Source organism: Rhipicephalus microplus, chromosome 5 (genome assembly GCF_043290135.1).
Source record: "Rhipicephalus microplus isolate Deutch F79 chromosome 5, USDA_Rmic, whole genome shotgun sequence".
Lineage (NCBI taxonomy): Eukaryota > Metazoa > Arthropoda > Arachnida > Ixodida > Ixodidae > Rhipicephalus > Rhipicephalus microplus.
The window spans coordinates 95,289,662-95,305,463 of record NC_134704.1 but is presented as its reverse complement, the minus strand read 5'-3'; the positions used below and the strand labels follow the sequence as shown (position 1 = coordinate 95,305,463).

Sequence of the window (15,802 nt, the reverse complement as noted above, 5' to 3'; positions counted from 1 at the left end):
TCGCAGTAGCTGTAGGGAATTCATTTCGGATTTTGTTGCAGTTTGCGGGCACAGTGGATTCGGCGACAGACCTGCAGAGGCGCATCCAACTTGACGACATTCATGTCTTAGAGGACCTAAAGCTGAGAATAGAAGAATTCCTTCGGATCAAATTGTCCGTCAGCAGCGAGCTTCGAGACCTCGAAAAGAAGCGACAAAGACTGCAGGTATGTTAACGTTCATATTCACGCATTTACTGACAGGATGTAACACAGGCTGCAGCTGTGAAATAAAATTTAATGAACAAACAATGGGAACCAATCACAGCATAAGATAAACTACTTAACTGAAATAAAGAAACGATAAAGAAAAAGGAAGTCGGTGAAAAAAACCAGCTGGTTGCGAGCTACGTAATGAACAAAGCGAACGTCTCATCTTCGGCCGCCTTGACACTATCAGGCAGCATATAAAAGTTTATTTGTCACGCACCTTCAATGTTCAAGTTCACGCGATGCTTGGTGTAGATGAGATTCCCATATCCACGATTATGGCTGTGAGGGGTAGCACTGGGCAGAAAATGGATGGGAGACCACATTCTGAGGCAACTACTGCTTGCCCACTTTTCCTCAACTAGCCAATCAGCATGCCCTGAATGCGACATTATGGCAATATCTCGAACATACGATGCTGCCTCAGTGGTCTGGTAGCCAATTCGGAAGAGCTGACATGTGAAATACTAAGATGCCAGTTCCTCTTGTTCAACCTGTGACCATTTACTTTCATGCCAACTTTCGTCTCTTTGCTTTATCACTTCTTTATTAAATAAGTAAGTTACTCTGTGCATTGTTCAGTTCTCATTGTTTGTTTTATTACGACTGTAACAGAGAGAGTTGATCTCCTCAGTTCTTTGCCACGTTGTTCATGAGTGCAGAAATATTCGTTGTTTAATTTAATTTCTCAATCATAATTCTCCTCCACAGCATGGATAATTGGGCTAGCTGGTATCTGTTCAGCACTTGTTTTGTTTCCGTTTTTTCTCTAGTGTCTGCATTTGGGGGTGCGTCTTATTTTGTCAAAAATAACTCCTCATTTTGCTTGTACCACACTTGCTAACCCAACTTTTGCACATAAAATCATCTTAAACTCTTGTTATTAGTAACTGCTTGCTGTTAAGCATGAAATATGTGTTTTCTTGTGCTTTTTTTTTTTTGGCAGGCCGAAATTTTCACGTTGACCCAGAGTGTCGAAGAATCAAAACGTGGCTACACGAAAAACCGTCTTGAACTGGACCGCATCAAGCTTTCCCTAAAACAGGCAGCCTATGCTCGAGAGGAGCTGGAGAACCGAAACATACCTCTTCTCCGACCGCCTCTGAAGCTTCTAACGGGTGAAGATGCGCGGCAACTGTACCTGCCAAGACCAGCACCACCAGAGTGCCGGATGCATTCGTGCTTTGACTACTCACGCTGCTCCCTCACTTCCGGCTTTCCTGTTTATTTTTATCCCACTGACGACTCAGTCCCGGAGTTAAATGTGCGTGCGTCCCTCGCCCAGATACTGGACACTAATGTTCACACCACGTTTGATCCAAGCACAGCATGCGTCCACGTAGTAATCCTCGGTGGTCACTTGCCATCGTGGTCAGTGGCGAGTTACCTTCGCCAGCTGACTCATTGGAATGGAAGTGGGCGCAATCATATCATAATCAACCTAAGTGGAACCACGATTCTCACCGAAAAACACGTGCAGCAAGCCATCATCGCGCAATCATCTGCGGAGGCCGTGGCTTTCAGGCGGAAATTCGACATCACATTGACGCCGGCTCCTTCGGGCAAGGAACTGGCCCAACCGTGGGAGTCGGCACCAGTGATATTGCCTGCACGACGGCGGTACCTTTTGAGCTTTCAGGGAAGGCTTGCACAGGACGCCAACATTACCATTGAGGCCCGTGCGAATGAAATGATTGTGAACATTCTTGGTAAAATGTCTCGGGGCTTTGACAATGAGTTGAACTTCAGTTTCAGTTGCTTGGCGGCTGAAAATGTGTCTTCTGCGCCAAATGACTGGCTCCTGTGCGGTGACCCCTCTAGTCGCGCCCAGCTTCTGCGAGAGTCAACATTTTCGATTGTCTTCGCACCTCCAGCTGGCTTTGTGTCGACAGCCACGTTCCTAGTGCGCATCCGCGAAAGCATGCAAAACGGGGCCATCCCTGTCATTCTAGGTGGTGACGCCGTAGAGCTTCCATTCTCCGAGTTTGTCGACTGGTCACGCGCAGCGCTTCTGCTGCCACTGGCTCGGGTGACCGAGGTCCACTTTATCCTGCGCACCTACCTGGATGCTGACATAGTGGAGCTGCGTCGTCGTGGCCGTCTTCTCTGGGAGAGCTACCTGTCGACGACGTCCCGCATGATCAACGCTGTGCTTTCCCTCGTCCGCACGCGACTGGGGATACCTGCTCCGCCCGCACATGAGGAGCCGTCGCCGAGTGTGTTCAATGCCACTTTTCGCCCAGTCACCATTGAAGCTGCACCCAACACAGAGATGGACGAGATGCTAGGCCCTATTGAGCCACCATTTCCTTCATTGACGTACCAGAGGAACTTCAGCGTCACCCTGAATGATCAGGCAAAGGTGTGGAATGAAGATTTCGACCCACACACTATGTACCCATACAGGGTTCAAGAGCCTATACTCCCTTCCGAGGCAAAGTTCATGGGTGAGTGTTGATAGGATGTTTAATTTCATTTTGTTTACATCTAGAAAAATGATATGGTGGGAAAAAGACTCAGTGTCAAGTCATAAATTACTTATGGTATGCTTTGTGCTGTGTAGTACTAGTAGTAATGTGGTGCTGTGTAGTATCAAGGCATATGACATTAACTTGGCATGTGGACAGTATAAAAGGCCTTGATAAATTTTCTGTCCATGTGTCATAAATATCAATGAATTAGTGACTGATAACATTGTCTATTATAATAGATATGGTTTTATGAAAGCTGATGTATTGATTGGGTGGTGGGGATAGGATGTATGGATGGGGTAGTTATTGGGATGCGATGCTGAAATTATACAGCATGTAAATAAAGCTGAAGTGATTACATTTCCTTCACATCTGTTTAGAAATGTGTGGTTTGTAGTGGAGGCACTTTCAGCATAGCTGGTTAGCTTCTAAATCTTCTCTAACTATACAAAAAAAGAGAGAAGAAAAAAGAAAAAGATTGCGCCAGCTCCCACTAAAAAGAACCTTGTGTAGATGTGACGCGGTGGGCGCTAATGCTTACATGACTGTGGCGTTGACGCTGGCGCTTATTGCGGCGTTGCACAGGAGAGACCTGGAGAGGCGCAAAGCACGCCGTGATGAATCGGTGTTTCCTACTGGAACATGCCAATGACTGCTAATGGGTCATGAGAGAAAGAAGACTCCGATTGGTCACAGAGACCCGCAGTTCATTTTTAGTTGATGCGCGCTACAAACATTTATTGTTCAATAACGCACAGAAGAAATCTCCCACTGGCACTACGTTGGAGGCCAAGATCTAGTACCTATATATATATGGGGTGGCCTGTGAACGGTCGTGCAGCGCGAGCAGTCGGTTTTTTCAATAAAAAAACTCGCAAGCAGACACTTCCTGCGTCGGCGTTGCAAGGCGAGAGAGTAAGTGAGCGTAAAAGAGGAGAGAGAGGGGAGTGAGCGTTGGCTATCAGACGCTGCCTGCATCGCGTTGTGAGGCGCGAGAGGGAGGGGTAGGGGACGTGCATGCGCTGTAAGGGTAGTTACGCCGCACACCCGATTAAGCTCGAGCCCAAGCTGCTTTGCATCTAATAGCTTTATTTTCTCTTTGTTGAAGCATTGTAGTACACAAAGATGCTGAACCCTTCTGCTGCCTTGTGAGATTCCACAGAACTCATTTGCAATAAGTGTTCATGTGCTTCGCATTAACTAATTCACCCATTTGCTGCTAATTGCTAGCATTCTAATTGAGTGAAAAAGCTTCGGTCTCAAGTTATATCCACGAACCAGAACAAATTTTTTTTAACCAGGAACTTTCCTTTCTGAAAAATTCTTGTGGTTGGTCTTGTGGCTTTGTGCTATTAACAGCTAGTTCTCAGTTATTGCTTTCATAACTCGTGGGCCGCTTTACAGAATTTCACGAAATCCATTTGCAAGGGACTAATGAAAAATATACTAACAAGATATTGGAATGACAACTTTGGGTTCTTGGTCTGACAAAGACAGCATGGGCATAGTTGTAAAAGCCAACTTTAGCTTTTTAACAAAGAATCGTCCCAGACAAACAAAATTACAGAGATGATCCAGTGAAGCATAGCCACGGATCGTTCTGTCCTCATAGCCACTCTGTAAAGAAATGATTATTTTCTACAAAAAAAAATGGACAAAAGACATTTGCATGTTCCAGCCATGTAAGGCACCTAAAGTGGTGCCATTCTTTCACAACTGTGAAATTTCAAAGCTCCAGTAGACTTTTGAAATGTACATATGATAGGTTTAACAGTTCCCAATATTTTCTCTCTCCGAGCTATACTTTTGGAACTATTGATACAGTGAAAGCTCATTAATCTGACTTGTTAATGTAGAAAGTTGGATACTTCGGATGTGTTCACTTGACCCAGCGAGCTCGTAGATTATTTAATGGCATCAAACTCGTTAATTTAGTCACATTTGGCTGTATGGTGATTAATTTTGGCAGTGATTAGCAGCATGCGGATTGTGAAGTACCATAAGTGTGCAAAATGAAGAAACAAAAATGATATTGTTTGGCTGTGGGCTTTCAGAAATGTGTGGTCACCCACCCACCGTGGTGTTGTTAGTACATAATAAAGTACGAGTTCAGACCGTTTTCGGTAAAGACATCAGGTTCTGAGCTGCGTTCACATTGTGAGTGAAGTCGCAAATGGTGAAAATCACAGTTATTAAATTGCTCATATGCAACAGAATTACTAGATTTACATAATTGCTGGGAAAATAAAAGTGCATTGATGTAATGTATATTTGGCTACTTTTTCCTTGAGACTTTCGATAATTATGCATTTGCTTATTTCGGACATTTTTTCGCTGTCCCGTGAAATCCGAATCAACAAGGTTTTACTTTGTTTACATTTTCAGGCTCTAGTTTTGGCTTCAGGCCAGTTGCTCAAGGTGCCGGTGGCTCTGGAAAGGAGTTTGGTGAAGTTCTCGGTGGAAATGTTCCCAGGGAGCAATTCACTGGTGAGGGCTGCTTTCACAGCTGGAAACTTGTTGCCACCAGCTTAGTTCAGTAAAGTTGGTGTCGCAGAACACTTTTGGGTACCAGACATTTTTTTGCTGTCAAGACGCAAACAACTTAGTGTTGAAGGTGCACTGACGTCGATTTTCTAAGCAGAGTCTACTCCGCCATGCAAATCTCTTGTATACAGGGACCGCTCTGGGCAAGTGTAAACGTCTGTAAAAGCCAATATTATGCATTATTTTGACATTGAAGGCGATTTTTCGCATTGTGCACCTAGTCACACCAGCACTCGCGTGACATTGGGCTGCAGTGTGAATTCTGGCGACTTCACACACCAGTGGGGCTGGTTGTGATGACGTCATGTAGCAAGACATAAAATATGGCCGCTTGCACGTCACCCAAAGAACATTGAAAATGGCTGCTTCTGCATCACCAGCGAAGCTGCCACGAAAATGTCTCGAGGTCTTGTGTGAGTGCGTAACGTGGTCATCATGCCATGTTGTGATGTCAGGGTACACATGAAACCGTAACAGGCTTTTAAAGATTAAAGAAATGCAGGGATGGAAGTGCTGCTCCAATCACTCCAAAAGAAAAATGCGGCTCCAAACCGCAATTTTCGTTAGTAATCGCTCCAAACCTGCTTCGGAATTTCACTTAGAGAATTGAAGTGACAAACGTTTACTGTTTGACTGACTCGTAAGTCATCCCAGTGTACAGGGTTATCGGCTCTGATTAGGCTTGTGCGAATAGGGAATTTAAGGTTCGAAGCAAATAGTGGTTTTGGTCGAATAATTTCGAATCGAATTCCAATAGTACATACATATATCACATATTATACAGAAAATGGGACATATTTGTCATGACCAAACTAACCTGCACAATATTTTTCAAGTATTAAAACAAGGCCTCTGCAAATGCCTTTTTTTTTTCTTTGATGGAAGTAGCAATAACCTTTAATAGTAGCAGGATTTGACTTTTGGTAGAATGCTAGTGATAGCCTGTAAAACATTTCAATTTTTTATGTTTGATATTCTTAAAGCATATAAGTTGGTATAACAAGCTTTTAAATGAGAAGAAATGAATTGAGGTTAGGGTACTATCCTCACCTTGAAGTGGGGCTTTGCGGCAGTGCAGGTTTCTTTTGAATAGGTGCTTTCACGGCTTAGCATCTCTTTATCGCAGTGAAACCACCTGTGCAGGGTGTGATATCTGGACTAATATGCATCTGTTCGCTCGTCCCGAATAATTTGAAATTTTCAATTATTTAAATTTGATTCAAAGTGAATCTGAACACTGCATTATTCGTTCGAAGCATTAGAATATTCACACACTCCTAGCTCTGATCTCATTTATGCAACAGCAATTGGCATATCAAGCATGTAGCTCTTTTGGCTGTTTTTGTTTTTTCAGCTAGATGGGCAGGCAAGTATGGTGAAGTGTGAAAATGAGCAGGATTGTTTTTATCTCGTACCAAGTATTTACTGCTTATTTGTCAACAGTTATATGGTACTGTGGTTACTTCTTAATTGTGGTGCTCAGCTTTTCTGGAATGATTTTATTTCTGCCATGAATACTACAATTTCAAATATATAGCTCAATTCATTGCAAATTTTTTACAACCAGCCATATTTTTGATTGTTTGCTTCTGGAAATTTACATAATTGTTCTCTGCTAAATATATTCTATCATAAATATTTATATTTACAAGATGCTTTGACAAGGCTTTGAACTCCAATTACTGTACGGCAAATTTTGTATCTGCTCCTGAAACACCAATAGGTGCTCCGAAGTAGCATTTTTTCCGCTATGAAAACGCTTAATGGCTGCTCAAAAGCAGTACTTTTCCTGCTCCAAAGTATGCTCTAAAAGGTAAATGTCACTTCTATCAGTGTACACGTGATAATTTTTCAGGGTGCACTTATGCATACCAGCACATTTTCCAGGCTCTTGAGCATTTGGTCTTTCGTTTTATGTAAGAAAACAATGTAACAACTACTGAAAATTTCGGTATCAGTATGCTTTTCAAATTTGGGGAGAAGACTGAAATGCTGAGCCTTAGAAAAGTTTAAAAAGCTGCTAACCCCATAATGACCTTTACCTTTTGGTGGGCTGTCTTTACTGGAATGTTTTTTTCATTTGGTTAGTGTTCTTACGTGAAAGATTCTTAGTGTCTTATGAATTTCAAAATGAGCATTGCTGCTGAATGCAGAGTCCACTTATGTGTTGATGCTGTGTTTTGTGGTGTTTTTATTGAAATAACCAGATTGCAATGGTGTACCTGCTCTTACCCATACAAGCACCCAATATTACTCTGAAGATCACTATTTCACATGTAATACACTGCACATGAACCTAAATTCAGTTATTGGGGTCTGCTTGCTTCGAATTATGTTCTTTTGCTTCGTTGACGCAATTTCAGGCACTAGAAAATATTTTTATAGTAAACTCTGAGTTAAAACAAATGTCTTGAAAACAGAATTACTGCTTCACAGGAACAACTGCCTTAACTGTGATCGGTTATAATAGTTTAATGTGCACCCTTGTTCTCCTATTATTAAATAGAACTTTTGTTAATTGGTGCAGGGTGAAGGATGGGGATCGGTGCCCTGCATCTCCATCTAAATGCTACGAATCGTTTGCGGTGTAGACTATATACGAGATTTATTTATAGAAGCAGTGGCAGCGCTGACCATTTCAGCTGCTGTGGTTGTCGCTGTTGTTCTTGTTGACCTCTGTGCAGATCGAGCGGAGGCAGCGCTTCGTTCTCTTCGTCAGGCACGCATGCGGATTGTCCGAGAGACTAGCAGTATATTTCCAGCCCCTCCAGGTTTCGTTTATTGAGAGTGTAGTGTGATTTTATTGCGGTAGTATTTAGGGCCTATTTTATGTGACAATACATCATGAAATTAGCTCGGTGCACATACAGTACAGAAATGAGTTCTCCTCGCCTCAACTAGCACAGCCGTAATGCCAACCCGTCCTTGTGTAAATGCAGTGGTGATGCTAACATATGAGCGAGAGGCGGTGCTGATCGACTCGCTTCAGCGGCTGCACAGCCTTCCGCACCTGAACAAGGTCATCGTCGTGTGGAACAGCTTGAAGCCGCCATCTCCTGATCTGCGATGGCCTGACATTGGTGTTCCCATTGAGGCAAGTTGGGCCATTGTTCATCCAGAATATGCGATAGCTGTGGCATCTAGACATCATTATGCCCTGTGGTCAAACCGTGCTTTGTTTATGGTGGGTTTGTAGATTTAGGGGAACAAAAATATTACTACATATTTAGTTTGAATTGAATTGAATTAAGTTTATTGAGCAACAAGGTTGAGAGGAGACCAGGCGAAAAAGCTGCGCTGAGCAGCTTGAGGAGAACCTGCCCACCTCACACACTGAGGGGTTACAGCAGTTCAAGGTGTGCCCTATATCTAATGCATGAACAAAACAGCAGAAACAGTAACTAAACACGGTAAGAAATAATGAACAAAGGTATTGTGTAAACATTTTAAAAACAGAGGGAAAAATATCCGTAGTGATGAAGACAGCAATAAACAAAAAGAAAACAACAGGTGAACCTACGCCAACGCAGGCAATCATATGAATATGTCACGTAGGCTTTTCAGCAACAGAGTGGATACGTCAAGATCATTTCCTTTGTGTAACCTATTTAAAATAGTCAGTAAACAAAACTGTAGCATTTGGGTGGTGAATTCCATCTGTTGTTTGATTTCTTTCATGTTTAAATTTTTACGCAAACAAATAAGAGTGATAGAGGTAGATTTTTCAAGTCCTGTAATGCCCAGATATTTTTCATGTCAGCTATAATAAATTCAGAAAAATTGTTAACTTGCACTACTTGTAAATTACACAGTCCACCGTATCAGGTAAATTTGTATCGTCTCCATGGTCTCGCACATGATTCATAGTCGAAACGGCTCTTCTACCATGCCGTTGCCTGTTTTTTTTTTTTTTTGTTTGTGTGTGTGGCACCATTCTTTTTTCAAGTTTCTTCTTTTTTTCTTTTGTCCCAGGTGGTGCGTGCAAAAAAGAACAGCCTCAACAATCGCTTCCTACCCTTCTCAGCTATCGAGACAGAAGCGGTGCTCTCGGTCGATGACGACACGCATCTCCGCCACGATGAAATAGTGTTCGGATTCAGGTGTGTGCTCTTGTTGGGTTTTTTACCAAGTTTTAAGTGTTTGTTCCTTTTTGCTTCGTGACATTTACTTGACTTTTTCCTCATTTCTATACTAGAAACAGTGGCCTACGCTAAACAGCTTCACTAGTCTTGAGAGATATACACTCAGACCTCAATATAACAAACCTGGATATGCCGAAATATTGGTTATAAAGGAGTGAGGAATAGTTTTGCAGTAGATATTGTGCTAGGAATATACCTCTATAACCAAGTTTGGGATAAAACAAACTTATTTTCGTGTGAGATGCAACTTCGTTATAGTGAGGTTTGAGTGCGTATAGCAGCCCAAGGAGTGTGCATACTTTAGAGAACCTTCTTACAAGAATAGTACGAACAAAGAATATATACTAACAAAACCAGAGCTATTAAGAACAAGAGTAAAAGATTTACTGAGAGAAATTGCAACCCTTTCATAGTGCGAACTAATGGCAGGATACCCATTATGCCCCATGATTTAGCTATGGCATAATATAAAGGTCACAGTTGCTTTTTAACTATACATGGGTCCAACAGTATTCAATATTTATTTATTTATTTATGATACCCTCAGGGCCAAAAGCCATTGAAGAGGGGAGTGGGTAAATACATGAAAAATACAAATAAAACAATAAAAGACAGATAATATCAACATTTCTGCAGAATATACAAAAATAGTCATTTCCAAAATTTAAAAAAAAAAAACTAAAGCAATAAGTATGGGTAATAGATTTTCCTGGTTATACAATGTTAGCTAATGTTTCGTGAAAAAGTTTGAAGTCAGTGGTGATTGCGACATTCGTGGGAAGGTGGTTGCAATGACATGTGCGGGAAATAAATGACTGAAACAAAGACTTAGTGTGACGTGATGCGATTCCTACCTTATTGCGATGATCAACACGCTTATGATCAACACGGTTTGAGATGTACAGAGGCCGGAGTATCAGGTCATTATGAAATGTTGGGTGATAGAAAATGTTACGAAATAGCGAAAGACAGGCGATTTTTCGTCGGTGAGTCAATGGAATAAGTGATAAGTTATTTTTCATTGAAGTCATACTTGCAGTGCGGTTGTAGTTAGAGAGGATGAACCTACCAGAGTTATTTTGTACTAGTTCAAGAGAGGTGGTGAGATTAGCATGACTGTGATCCCACATGGCAGATGCATACTCAAGTTTAGAGCGTATGAGAGACTTACAGAGTCTTAGTTTTAAGGAAGAGGGTGCTTTGGAGAAGTTACGTCGTAAGTAGCCGAGCATGCGATTAGTATTGTTAATTACGTACTCTACATGAGTTGTCCAACTTAAGTTATTTGTGATGTGCACGCCAAGATATTTATAAGGCAAGATGGTATCTAAGGGAATGTTGTTTAGATGGTAGTTGTTATGATTCGTGTTAGTTCTTGATACGCCCATTATTACTTTTTTCAATATTAAGTTTTATTAACCAGTTATTGCACCGATTAGCTATATTATTTAGGTCACCTTAAAGTGTTTTAGTATTATCAACATTGGTAATTTCACGGTAGATAACACAGTCATCTGCGAACAGATGTATGTTAGAAGTTATTGAAAAAGTTAGATCATTAATATATACAAGAAATAATAAAGGGCCCAATACTGAACCTTGAGGCACACCTAACTGTACTTCAGTGAGTGATGAATGATGGTCGTTAGCAGTTACGAATTGGAAGCGATTAGAGAGAAAATGTTCTATTCATTTAAGAAGGTTAGTGTCGATATTTAGCAAGCTTAGATTTAAGAGCAGTAATTTGTGGCAAACCTTGTTAAATGCTTCGCTAAAATCTAAAAAAATACTGTCAACGCAAGATGATCGTTCCAGTATTTGATGCAGATGATGAGTAAACGAAGCAAGCCGTGTTTCGCAGGAGTACAGTTGCGTTTTAGCAAAGTATGAGTTAGACTTTAGAAAGTTAGCAAGATTCGAGAAGATTACATGTTCTAATCATTTGCAACAATTAGTTGTTAATGATATGGGTCGGTAATTAAGGGGTGAATTTCTGGGGCCAGATTTGTAGATTGGAACCACCTTCCCTATTTTCCATTCCTTTGGATGTTGACAAGTACTCAATGATTGTCCGAATATTTTACTTAGTATCATAGAACTAACTACGTTAGTGTTTTTAAGGAATTTGCTATTAATGCCATCATAGCCAGGAGCGGAGTGGAATGGTAACTTATCTATTAGCTTCAATATTCAAGGTACCTCGATAATTATTGGATCCATGGGCATGTAAATATATTGGTGCGCTTGAGGGAGTATGATGTTACCAGATTTAGAGTACTGGCTTGAAAATGAATTATTAATTACTGATGGGCACATGTTATCGAGAATATTATTTCCAGATGAATTTTCTAGTGATATAGTGTTGTTAGTAGTTGGGTTTATCATTTGCCAAAACATTTTAGTGTTATTCTTCATTGTTTCATTTTCAGGTAGTGTTCTAGTTAGGTAGTTGTTTTTTGCAGTTTTTAGAGCTCATAAGTAAGTGTTTGCAGCAGATTTGTAAGTTCTCCAGCACGAAGGTGAAGGCGAGTTTTAAGCTAAACGAAAGAATCACTTTTTTCGATTGGATAGGCGTTTTAGATGACTGGAATATCACTGTGCTTGAGGATTGGAAATGAGTGTGCGACTAGGGATGTACTTCTCGATCAATTTATGGACTGTGCATGCGAACAGGTCCGAGTTAGATTGAAGGAAACGAGATTCAAAATCTCTAACAAAATCATCGTAAAAGTGAGTTAGCTCATTATTTATTGCTTCGAAGTTAGCTTTCCGGTAGTATCGTATGCATTTGTGCTGTTTAGTCTTTTTACTAGGGCTAATATTGATGACAAAGTTTAGCGAGATGTGGTCGCTGATTCCTGGTAAGTATGTAACGTTGGAGACGATGTCAGGATGTGTTGCCAGTATTAAGTCGAGAGTGCTTGCTGCATTAATTTTAATTCTGGTGGCTTGAGTTACTGAGTCAAGCAATAAACAGAGCATGTATTCGAAAAATCCTCACTCTGCTGTGAAAAAGGGGAAATACGTATCGGCATTGCGTTCCACGTTATGTTTGGGAAGTTAAAATCTCCGCGTAAAAACATAGGTAAAGAAGGGAAACAAGAGCTTACTGTGTTGATGGAGTCATGCAGTTCGTTAACAGATGTGGATGGTGAGGAAGGTAATCTGTAGCAGGTACCCAGAACCAGCTTACTGTTACCTAAAGTTAGTAAAGCCCAGGTTATTTATAGCAAACTGTTCACTTGGATTGGTAATGATGGTATGTCCTTCGAGACCACAAGTAGTATGCCTCCTCCTCTATGCTCGGTGCGGTCGCAGTAATAAACCATAAAGTTGTTTGCCTCGTGAAATATTTGAGTCTGTTGTTTGCACGGAAAGCCACATTTCAGTTAAAGCTACTATTTTCACATCGCATGTATCTATAATGAATGAGAGGGCACAACGTTTATAGAGAACACTTCTGGCGTTAGCAAAGAGTACAGATACTGGATGCGATTGACAATGTGATGATATGCCACTACCGCTCCTTTCTCCCTACAATGAGGCATTTCGCCCAGTGGAGTCTCCGCGACTTGATTGGTTGCCACGCGAGTGTATTTCTTCAACGCGATTAAGTTCAAAGTTGTAGTAGAAATGTTTATTATTCATGAGCAATTTGTTATAGCGGAGTTTAGACTGCGGGCGCCCAGGAAAGCCTTTATTTGATACTAACTTCCAGTCTACATTTTTTTGTGCTGTGCCATGTTTTGCTGTGCTCTGCGTAATGGTAACCAATCACTGACGCCTTTGGTCGCCCACCAAAGCACATTTTCATATCAAGGAGACAAAGAGCACATTGTCATGTCATAGTACTTGTGGCCATGTAACTGCTTGCAGAAAAATATACTAGCACAGTATAGGTGTATCACATCCCATGTCCCGATCGGCTCCAATGCTGTGGCTGTTGCTACTTGATCTTTGGCAGTAATCGGCGGAGCTGTGTTGCCATTGAAAGTTGCCTGGTTTATGCCAACACAAATTCTGCTACTCTTGGGCCCAGGGTTTGGCGTGAAGCTCGGGACCGCATTGTGGGCTTTCCCGGCCGCTACCATGCATGGGACATCAACCACAAGTCGTGGTACTACAACAGCAATTACTCCTGTGAACTGTCCATGGTGCTGATGGGGGCTGCTTTCTTTCACAAAGTAAGCATAGCGTCTTGTTTGTCTACTGGATGTTCTGGGAGTTGTGATTCACTTTGCTTGCAGTCTTTTGTCAAGTGGACTGCATATCAAAGGAAGGCAGGTGTGAATGTATCTTCTGGTTAAACTTGGAGCTTTCTTTGGCTGATAAACATGAAATGTGATGGAGGCTAGTACGGACGCCTAAACATTTTAAACAACCATCATATTCATTGCTTTACGAAGCACCGCACCTATAAATGTCCCACATCACTCTGTGATAAGTTTGGGTTGTCTCTTAAATAAGTACACCATTGCACTTTCTTGCTGTGCTTACCCATTTCTCTCAGGTTTAAAAATGTGATGACTGTGCATACATATGTACTCCGTCTCTCGACACCCATCCTGGTGTCTTTGCTAATGAGGTGTTTTAGTTGGTGTCTTATGTAAAGAAATCTATGCAAAATGTGTTTTGGTAAGGATGTGTCTGTCAGTAAGGCAAATTTGATATGTTAAGGTAATTTATGCCTGCCACTAGCGAAAATAAAAGCAAAGGAGAAATAGTATGCAACCTAAATGCATAAAAGTTTCACAGTGGTCATTGAAACCCTTTGAGAAGATCCTTCAATATCAAAAAGTATTATTTTGAAAGCCTTTTGCAAATCCACTATTACAGCCTTAGTCAACGGTGGGGTGCAAGTTAAGGCCGGTGCAGTGGTAAGAGTCACATCCACATTCTAAGCGGAGAGGAATCGTATGCTCTACTATTACCGTACCTACTCTAAAGGGCAGGGATTTCCCCTTTGAAAGGTGGATTTCAAAACTACGTAGTGGCTGTGTGAGGTCGCATGGTCACTTGAATTAATTGCCAAAGGTACATGTATGTTTCGAACGACGAGAGCTGTGGCATTTTTCGCAAATTGTCCCCCTTGTGCCTACCTGTGCAGTACTACTCGTACGTGTACACCTACGTGATGCCCCAAGCCATCCGTGACAAGGTGGACGAGTACATGAACTGCGAGGACATAGCAATGAACTTCCTAGTCTCCCACATCACCCGGAAACCACCCCTCAAGGTACCGTCGACCAAATGACTGTGGTTTTTGATTAGTTGTCTATGAAAGGGAATTTCAGGAGTGTGCAATTAGTGAATTTAAGATTGAAATGAAAAGTGATGGCACATTGTCAAATACGAATACAAATAGAATACTGTTCAAATAGTTTACGTGTTATAAGGCAACCATTTTCGAAGCAGCCCTACGGTTGTAAGGCAACAATTCTCAAATCAGGCCTGAAATCCTACACTCTTTTTGTAATGGTTTATTTGCAACAAAACAAAAAGAATGCTACAATTACTTCTAAACCACAAAAAAATTCCACAGTTATTTAAACTGAGGCAAGCTCTTATGCAGGAGCAACTAGAACCTGAGAAATATTTTTAACTGCAGGCTCAAATACGGTATTCAAGGTTGTTATTTATTATGAAATTTTAAATAAAACTGACCCATGAATATTAAGCAATTTTTATGATTGAACATCACAAATGTCATGGTAAACATACCGGATTTACGATGCTGTCGCTTTGGTAACACTAGAGTTTTCAACAAAAACGATTCATCGTGTGATCAATAAAGCGTCGATAGTTCTGCAACTATACACAGGCTGCATGCGCTTGGGTAAACCAATGATGAAGACGAGAAAAGTTATCCTGCACTGTCTTAACATCTCGTTCTTTCCAGGATTTCTTGGCATTGCTGTTTATTTTTCAAAAATTTGGTATTTCGAATATTCACAATTACCGTAGATGCGAGTATCAAATCAAATGGCACTATTTCGTCTATTATTTGAAATTTTTGAATATTTGCCCACCCCTATTCATCTGTAATATCCTGGGTCTGCGTTCGTCAATTTGTGGATTAATTTGCCCTCGTGCTGCAAATCGCTATCACTCCCGTCAGCTCAATTGGTAGAGCGACCATCCTGAAGAGACATCGGTCCCGGCTTAGATCCCCGGACCAGGACAAATTTTTTCTCAATTTGAAGCTTTTCTTTTTAAAAAATTTGCATGAATTTCCTTTTGGCTTCGGCTACGGTCACGTGGTTGTCCGTCATTCTTTTCGTAACCCCTCTGCCATCTTGTGCTTTTCTGCGGATCTCATTTGCGATCAGTTATTAGATGGCGTGTTGCAATAGGTACTTGGAGCTCATTTATGCACCAGCTGCGGTGCATCCGCACA

General features: G+C 41.3%; 1 protein-coding gene across 2 annotated transcripts in view; it reads left to right on the top strand.

Annotated features, from left to right (window-relative positions):
- The window catches only part of botv (exostosin like glycosyltransferase 3), a 36,439-nt gene that overhangs the window by 632 nt on the left and 20,005 nt on the right, over nucleotides 1-15,802 (top strand). For both annotated transcript variants that reach the window (XR_012895400.1, XM_037425184.2), the window contains exons 2-8: nucleotides 42-206; nucleotides 1,195-2,695; nucleotides 5,105-5,206; nucleotides 8,203-8,357; nucleotides 9,236-9,363; nucleotides 13,445-13,589; nucleotides 14,513-14,641. Coding sequence is in view for 1 of the 2 variants with exons in the window: in XM_037425184.2 (XP_037281081.1) it covers nucleotides 42-206; nucleotides 1,195-2,695; nucleotides 5,105-5,206; nucleotides 8,203-8,357; nucleotides 9,236-9,363; nucleotides 13,445-13,589; nucleotides 14,513-14,641 (2,325 nt within the window). In the remaining variant the exon portion in view is untranslated. The remainder of the gene's footprint in view (nucleotides 1-41; nucleotides 207-1,194; nucleotides 2,696-5,104; nucleotides 5,207-8,202; nucleotides 8,358-9,235; nucleotides 9,364-13,444; nucleotides 13,590-14,512; nucleotides 14,642-15,802) is intronic.